The sequence below is a fragment of the Streptopelia decaocto genome (genome assembly GCF_964273445.1).
Source record: "Streptopelia decaocto genome assembly, chromosome: 1".
In the NCBI taxonomy this organism is placed as follows: domain Eukaryota; kingdom Metazoa; phylum Chordata; class Aves; order Columbiformes; family Columbidae; genus Streptopelia; species Streptopelia decaocto.
In genome coordinates this window covers 212109587-212118400 of record NC_138663.1, presented here as the reverse complement: position 1 = coordinate 212118400, position 8814 = coordinate 212109587, and the positions used below count along the sequence as shown (strand labels likewise).

At 57.2% G+C, this 8814-nt stretch overlaps 1 protein-coding gene across 1 annotated transcript; it reads right to left on the bottom strand.

The window, feature by feature from the left end:
- Positions 1–2981: 2981 nt before the first annotated feature.
- LOC309435434 (uncharacterized protein) lies at positions 2982–5742 on the bottom strand (the record flags this gene model as incomplete). The annotated part of the gene is made up of 3 exons (XM_082043639.1): positions 2982–4653; positions 4823–4930; positions 5574–5742. The coding sequence occupies 3 exons, from the start codon at positions 5740–5742 to the stop codon at positions 3116–3118; spliced, it is 1815 nt and encodes a 604-aa protein (XP_081899765.1). The 3' UTR covers positions 2982–3115.
- Positions 5743–8814: the final 3072 nt, after the last annotated feature.

The following is an 8814-nucleotide window of genomic DNA, read 5'->3' as shown; positions in this document are numbered from 1 at the left end:
AGCCAGGACAGATGGTCCCTGCAAGCACAACATTTTCATGAAGAAATCAGGGGCACAGGATCACTCACCTGCCCACAGCTGCCTTCCCTGAACCCCGAGCCTTCACATCTACTGGGAAAAGGAGCCACCAAAGACCGCCAATCACCGACCCGGCCATCTTGCAGTAAAGGCAAGAAAGACCCACAAAAATAAAGGTGTTTTGAAAGCTCCCAAGCACCCAAATCTTCCTCCGGTGCCCCACAAGGGCAGCAGGAAGATGTGCGGGGTGTCCCGGGGGTCTGAGCACACGTCCCGGCCCCAGCCCAGCCCTTCCCAGCGCCGGGGCCGCCAGGGCCGGATCCAGGGGGGCCCGGGCGGCTGGGACACAGAGCAGCGTGTCCGCGTTGCACGGGGGCCACGGGGCGAGCCAGGGAAAGGCCGGAGCGCCGGGGGGAGCCAAGACCTAAGGGGAGTCCGGCAGGGTCCAGCAGGGCTGGGGGGCAGCTGGCAGAGGGGAGAGCACGGGAGAGGCCGTCGGGGCCGGGGTCCCCTCCGCCAGGACCCCGCGGGCCAGCAGCGCCCATCCCCGTGCCGCAGGCCCGCCGCCCGCCGCCCCTACCTGCGCCGGGGCCGCGCCGCCAGCCCCGCACGGACAAAGGCGGCGCCGGGAGCCGCCGGCAGCGTCAGCCTGGGAGGGCCGCCCACCGCCGGTGCAGCACGGGAGGTGTAGTGTTTGTGTTCTAAGGGGAAAAAACAGCATGTCTTTTGTGTTATGAGACAGTGTTGGTGACAAAGGAGTGCAATGCACGTCAGCATTTTGAGACCTAACACGGAACTAAATATACTAAATTTAGCTTTCAACAACAACAACAACAACAACTGGTGCAAGAATTGCAAGGCAGACTGCAATCCCAGCAGAATATGATGACCAGAGCTGTAGCCAAAAATGACGTAGCAGTGGCCAAAGAAGCGTGCAGTGATGTGGCTTTTTCATTACCCGTTGATGAAAGCACAGACAACGCAGACACAGCGCATCTATCCGTTTGTATAAGAGGTGTCAAGGCAGACTTGTCTGTCACGGGGAGCTCTTGGATGTCATTGCCATTCAGGGGAAGACAACAGGGAAGGACATACTTGATGTGGTGGAGAAGTCCACAAGTAATCATAAATTACCCTGGGAACAGCTGCTGGGGCTAACGACTGATGCTCTGTGTGGTGTGTGCACAAGTGCAGGCACGTCACAGGAAGAGCCAGAGGCCACGAATGCATTTGCAAAGAGCAAGTTTTCTCTTAGTTCCCTCTCGACCGGGGGATCTCCGAAGTAGCACCTCAGCTCCCTCGCAGAGGTAACACAAGCGGGGACGCAGGCGCTGGTCAGTTCAGCCCTAGGAGAACATCACTGGGCCTGCCGACCTCGCCTGTATTTCAAGGTTCCAGGCGGGCGCAGCCTCCCGCTCTTTCTCACAACAACGCAGGAATCTCAGGCACAGTGATAAGTTGTCTAGAGTTGCTCACAGGCCTATGTGAGGTTCTACTGTGGAGGTTCTGCTTGTCAAGCATACAATCTCAGCAAAACTATTGCTGTGATGCATGTGCTTTTTCTACAGACAGCTGCAAGTGACTTGAGCGTATTTATATTTAACCAAACTCCTCGCCGTTCTTCTGCTATATTCCCATAGAATGCACATCCAGACCGATCAACAAGGATCTTCCATGCCATCAGCCTCATGCTTCGTATTTGGAGACTCGTAATCTGACGGCTGCTGACAGAGTCAGGATGGAGCTGGGGCAGAGTTGGGACAAACAGGGACAGAGACCCATTCTGGTTCTGCTCCGTTTCGGGGAGTTCTGTTTGGGAGTGTCATCTGCTCAGCCTTTTGCCATCCTGCCGTGTTGCAGGGGCCTCTGAGCCTTTCAGCCTTTTGTGAACGTTGATGTCCTGTAGCTGCTTTGCTTTCCTCGACTGCAAGTTTGTTGAATATGAGCAGAACTTGACAACACACAGTTAGGGATTTCAGCAAATTTAGCTACTAACTAATGCAAAGTAGGCAGTATACTAAAAATCACACATTCTTAGACTTCTAAGTGATTCATTCCATTTGAAACATATTTCTTGAAGCGAAATGACTGATACAAAAAACAGATTGGGCTCATCCAGTGATCTGAGTAACACCCGTAGGTTGAAATAAAGACAGTTTAATAGTACAGAAGAGGAAAAGAATAATGAGAATACAAATGATGGAAGAATATACAAAACAAGTGATACACAACACAATTGCTCACCACATGTGGACTGACGCCCAGCCTGTCCCTGAGCTGTGGTGCCCCAGGCCCACTGCCCCCAGTTTCTGTACTGACCATGACATCAGATGGTTAGGAACAGCCCTTTGGCCACTTTGGGGCAGCTGTCCCAGCTGTGCCCCCTCCCAGCTGGCAGGGCACCAGAAGATGAAAAGTCCTTGACTGCTCAGCATCAAACAAAACATTCGTGTATTAGAAACATTCTTCTCATTTTCATTCCAAAACACAGCACTAAACCAGCTACTCAGAAAAACATTGACTCTGTCCCAAACAACACCAGGACATCTCCCCACACCCACCCCCGCAGCAGCCCCCAGACCCCACAGGCCCCTCAGCAGCAGATTCAGGGGGTGCCGGGCTGCGGAGGCGGCTGCAGGCTGGGGTTGCCGTGGGTGCGCTGGTGAGCCAGCATGAGCCTCTCCTTCCAAAACCGCTTCTCGCAAACACCGCACAGGAAGGGCTTGGCCTCTGCCGGCCCCCCTGCTGGGGAAGGACCCTCCCTCTTCTGCTGGACACCCTCCAGCACAATATCTGGGTCCTTCGGCACACACTGGTGTCTCATCAGGTGCCACTTCTGCTTGAAGGCCTTACCGCACTTGCAACACTTGTAGGGCTCCTCCCCGGTGTGGATACGCTGGTGGATGATGAGGGTCCACTTAACTCTGAAGCTCTTGCCGCAGTCAGTGCAGGTGAAGGGCTTCGCCCCCTTGTGGATGTGCTGGTGCTGAAGCAGGTGTTTCCTCTGACTGAAGCTCTTACCCCACTCAGTGCAGGCGAAGGGCTTCTCCCCAGTGTGGATGCGCTGGTGGACGATGAGTTTCCTCTTCTCCCTGAATCACTGGCCACAGTCATTGCAGGTAAAGGGCTTCTCTCCAGTGTGGATACGCTGGTGGATGACAAGGGTATCCTTTGCCCTGAAGCTCTTGCTACAGTCATTGCACGTGAAGGGCTTCTCCCCGGTGTGGATGCGCTGGTGGATGATGAGGGTCTTCTTCTCCCGGAAGCTCTTGCCACACTCGGTGCAGGTGAAGGGCTTCTCCCCGGTGTGCATGCGCTGGTGCCTAATCAGTCTGTCACGGAAGTTGAAGCTCTTACCACACTCGGTGCAGGTGAAGGGCTTCTCCCCAGTGTGGATGCGCTGGTGGAGGACGAGGGTCTTCTTTGCCCTGAAGCTCTGGCCACAGTTGTTGCAGGTGAAGGGCTTCTCCCCGGTGTGGATGCGCTGGTGGATGATGAGGGTCTTCTTCTCACTGAAGCTCTTGCCACACTCGGTGCAGGTGAAGGGCTTCTCGCCGGTGTGGATGCGCTGGTGGGTGATGAGGTGTTGCTTTCCTGTGAAGCTCTTGCCGCACTCAGTGCAAGTGAACGGCTTCACCCCAGTGTGAATGTGCTGGTGAATCAGGAGGCTGTTCTTGTGGCTAAAGCTCTTACCGCACTCAGTGCAGGTGAAGGGCTTCTCTCCAGTATGGATGCGCTGGTGAGACAGCAGGCTGCTCCTCTGGCTGAAGCTTTTACCGCACTCGGTGCAGGCAAAGGGCTTCTCCCCGGTGTGGATGCGCTGGTGGATGATGAGATAACTCTTGGTGCTGAAGCTCTTGCCACAGTCGGTGCAGGTGAAGGGCTTCTCCCCACTGTGAATGTGCTGGTGACTCAGCAGGTGCTGCCTCTGGACAAAGCTCCTGACTCCCTTGACCTCCCTCTTCTGTTGGACACCCTCCAGCACAATCCCTGGCTCTTGGTGCACCTGGTGGTGTCTGTTCAGGGGCCGCTCCTCCCCAGTGTGGATACGCTGGTGGGTGATGAGGTTCCACTTAACTCTGAAGCTCTTGCCGCAGTCAGTGCAGGTGAAGGGCTTCTCCCCAGCGTGGATGCTCTGGTGCCCAAGCAGGCTTCTTTTATGGCCAAAGCTCTTACCGCATTCCGTGCAGGTGAAGGGCTTCACCCCGGTGTGGATGCTCTGGTGCCCAAACAGGCTACTCTTCCGGCTAAAGCTCTTGCCGCAGTCGGTGCAGGTGAAGGGCTTCTCCCCAGTGTGAATGTGCTGGTGATTCAGGAGGCTGCTCTTGTGGCTAAAGCTCTTACCGCACTCAGTGCAGGTGAAGGGCTTCTCTCCAGTATGGATGCGCTGGTGTCTCAGCAGGCTGGTCTTCTGTCTGAAGCTCTTACCGCACTGCGTGCAGGTGAAGGGCTTCTCCCCGGTGTGAATGCGCTGGTGGATGATGAGTTTGTTCTTGACACTGAAGCTTTTGCCACAGTCAGTGCAGGTGAAGGGCTTCTCCCGACTGGGAATGTGCTGGTGATTCAGCAGGTGCTGCCTCTGGACAAAGCTCCTGACTCCCTTGACCTCCCTCTGGCTCCCGGGGTCAACAGCTGCTGGGGAGGAGAAAACGGGGTCACTGCCACTGACATCATGGGCATGTTGGACACCTCCCCATGGGGAGCAGCAAGGGCACCCTGCCAGCCCCCCACCCTTGCAGTTGCATGAATCACCCGGGGCAAGGAGACAGTGCAACCTTGACCCCCCCTGACCCTGGCTACAAACCTGGCACAGGTGTCTCGTGCCTCTGCCACTCCCGATGGGGCTCTGGCACGCATGGTGTCTCTTCTCGCTCTATCTTGCAGATGATCTCTGGTTTGACGGTGGCCCAGCCTGTCCGGGGCACAGAGAGAAGCCCCCTCTCCCGCACTGCCGGGACAGCAGCACCGGCCCCCGCACCCACAGCCCCAGCATCCCCCCCACCCCGCTCCTCTCTCCTGTCCCTGCCAGGCTGCGGCTTCAGCCCCCACATCCCTGCACCTACAGCCTCCTCTCGCCTCACCCCCGTCACCTCGGCCACTCTTCTGCACAAACGACACCTGGGAACAGCTCAAAGCTACGCCTGGGAGGCTTAAACTAGACACGAGGAAGCATTCCTGTACTGAGGGGGTGGTCAAACCCTGGAACAGGCTGCCTGGAGAGGCAGTCGATGCCCCAAGCCTCTCCCTGTTTGCGAGGCATCTGGACAATGCCCTTAACAAGATGCTGCAGTTTGTGGTCAGCCCTGAAGTGGTCACACAGTTGGACTAGATGAGCACTGGAAGTCACTTCCATCTCAAATGGGCTATTCCATCCCATCCCATCCCATCCCATTTTCTCTCAGGAACACTCTCCACAGGAGGCTGCCTGGCAGGGTCAAACTTGCAATTGCAACCACCACGTCAGCTCTTGGACAGCCCTTTCAATGGCTCCAGCTCACTTAAAGAGATGAATTCTTACTTCACCCCAGCCCAACATCACCAGAGAGAGTCCTCACCCAGCGAGGCGACCATCTGGTAGTTCTCCAGCATCACCTCTCGGTAGAGCTGCCGCTGACAGCCCGACAGCTTTGCCCACTCCTCGGGGGAGAAGTAGAGCGCCACTTCCTCAAACGTCACCGACATCTGCAGCAAGAAGCACACCCGGCTCAGCACACCCCACTGCATGGTTGCTAAACACCTCTGCCGAAACCTCACTACTGCCAGGCAGAGCCCCACTGGCACCAGGGGCTTGACCATTCCAAGGGGAACACCGGGAGAGCTCAGAGAATCCTGGCAAGGGAAGGCTGGGGGCAGAGGGGCAGTGTTGGCACAGCCAGGTGGCACAGTAGGGTCACTGGGGCATGGGGGGCTCTCTCAGCACGTTGTTGGGTTGGGGGACACTCCACCAGCGGTGCCAGAAGAGGGTCAGGGCTGGCAGGCTTACAGGCAGGTTTCCCCTGTTCATGCCAGATCGGGGATCCACGCCAGAGCAGCAGGGACTGTGACCTGTCCCACACCCACGCCACAAACGCGATCACCCACCAGGACCGGACACAGCACCGTGACACAAGGGCTGGCCCGAGGCCTGGCAGCAGGCACGCTCCTGCCTGCCCCTGCCCGTGGTGCGGCTCAGCGGGCAGGAACGGGAGCACCCTGCACCGCACCAGGGCTCAAAACACTTCGCACTCACACAGCCCCACAGCAGCAGGTCCCAGGGGCGTTTTGCCACTGCTGCACCACAGCACCACCCATGGCAATCCCAGCCCGCGGTGTCCCCAGAGCCGGGGCCGTGCCTGACCCCCACCTTGCCGCAGCAGCCTGGAGCCCGGCGCGTCGCTGCTCTCGGCGCGGAGATGGAGGCCCGTGCAGGTATTGATTTGGGAAGAGGGAGGCAGGATGCTCCGGATTCCACTCAAGGTGCCTGTCCCGTCACCAGCCGCACCAGCACAGCCAGGACAGATGGTCCCTGCAAGCACAACATTTTCATGAAGAAATCAGGGGCACAAGTTCACTCACCTGCCCACAGCTGCCTTCCCTGCACCCCGAGCCTTCACAGCTACGGGGAGAATGACCCACCAAAGGATCCAAACAGCTTGGGATAAAAGTGAGACAGAGCCACGAAAAGAAAGGTGTTTCATAAGCCTCCAAGTACCCAAATCTTCCTCCGGTGCCCCACAAGAGCAGCACGAAGATGTGCGGGGGTGTCCCGGGGTCTGAGCACCCGGCCCGGCCCCAGCCCAGCCCTTCCCAGCGCCGGGGCCGCCAGGGCCGGATCCACGGGGACCCGGGAGGCTGGGACACGGAGCAGCGTGTCCGCGTTGCACGGCGGCCCCGGGGCGAGCCGGGGAAAGGCCGGAGCGCCGGGGGGAGCCGGGCCCTAAGGGGAGTGCGGGGGGGTCCGGCAGGGCTGGGGGGCGGCCGGCGGAGGGGAGAGCACGGGAGAGGCCGTCGGGGCCGGGGTCCTATGACGGGGCCGTCCGGCGGGGGATGCCCGCGGCTGGGAGTGCCGGGACCCCGTGGGCCAGAAGCGCCGATCCCCGTGCCCCTGGCCCGCCGACCGCTGCTCCTACCTGCACCGAGGCCGCGCCGCCAGCCCCGCACGGACAAAGGCGGCGCTGGGAGCCGCCGGCAGCGTCCGCCCGGGAGGGCCGCCCGCCGCCGGGGCAGCACGGGAGGTGTAGTCCTGCCGCTCCGCCCCGCTCGGCTCGGGGGGGCGGGCACCGGGAGCACGGCTGTGTCCTTGCGGCCCCTGGCCCTGCCCGCCCCCCCTGGCCACACGGGTCCCCTGCAAATGGAGTCCTGGGCTCGGGGGCACCGAGACACGGCGGGACACGCCGGCTGGTGGGGACAGGCCGGGTGGCTGTTGGCAAACATTCCTTTGCCTTTTCTACTCGGACGGGTCCCATCTCCCCCTTGCAGATCAGAGTCATCACTGTGTCCCATCATCGTGAAAGCCACAGCCCTGGTTGCAGCACCAGCCAAAAAGCCAAGTATTGACTCACATAATGTGTCTGCTCCTGCCTGCACCCTTTCCTCTGACTGGGGAAAACAGAGATACAGATCATTTGAGCACCTATCCCTTTCAGTTGCACCCCTAGAGTTTCACAGACTTGCTTGATTCTGCCCAGGTTCCGCCTTGCCCTGACATTTGTGCCCACATGAAAGAGCAATAAGGAATAACGGGCCACATTTTTAAAAAGTTGTGGCATCTCCTCAGTGACATCCCAGACCCCAGCACCTGGAAGGCAGCAAAGTCACACAATCCCCTGTTGGGCTGAATAAACAGGTGCCTCGGTGGCCCTCAGCAGAGAGTTCTCTATGACAAGCCATCATCATTTCCTTTGGTGATTTGTAGCGTCCATCCGTTATTTAATTTGTTCTAGAATCACTGTTGCTACCGCTGCTGCCGTGGCAGCGCTCGAAGCGAAAGCTTCTCCCCACCTGGTAAGATGATCAAACGCTAGTTCTTCATGAACCAATTCCTCCCTGTGCTATTAATTAGACCCCGTCCTTCCCAGATTTCCCCAAAGGTGTGCACTACTCCAAATGCATATCTAGAATCATTACAGATGGTACCTTCTTTTCCTTTTAACATTCACGGTGCCTGATGGAGAGCATACAGCTCGCACGTCTAAGCTGACCCGTTATTAGGCAACCTTCCCATTCTTCTTTCAGCACTGGCACCTTCAGTGGTGGCACACCCATTGTGTCTTTTCCCTGAACTACCCTTGAAGACCCATCTATGCAGCCCATTGTCAGCTCTCCATAGGAAACCAGCAGGGTTTAATTTCCTGCCACAAATAGGAGTTTATTCATAATTCTCTCTCCTTTCCCCTGCTACCCCATTTGTTACAAGTGTGTCTTCGGTCTAAGATCTTTTTAGGGAGAAATTTAAAAGGGATAGGGTAGCATCCATTTCTAGTAAAAACTCGACGTCACGACCTCCTACTTTACCACTTATATACCCTTTTACGATTTAAATGAATTTCCCCACTTAAAAAAAAAAAAAAACACCACCACCACCAAAAACATTTTCAGCCCCTCTGATTCTCCAAAGTGCATTGAGTTTTCTTCCTCTAGTCACTTTTAACAGTTGCCGTCTAGGGGTAAATAGCTGAGATGTCCTCAACAATAGCATTCCATTGTCTCTCATTCTCTCACTTTTATCACCTTTAGACTTCGGTCTAAATCCTCCCTGTTTTTTTCCCTTCCAATCTTTATCTTTCACTTGCAAATTCCTAGCTAAAGCTGCTGCTA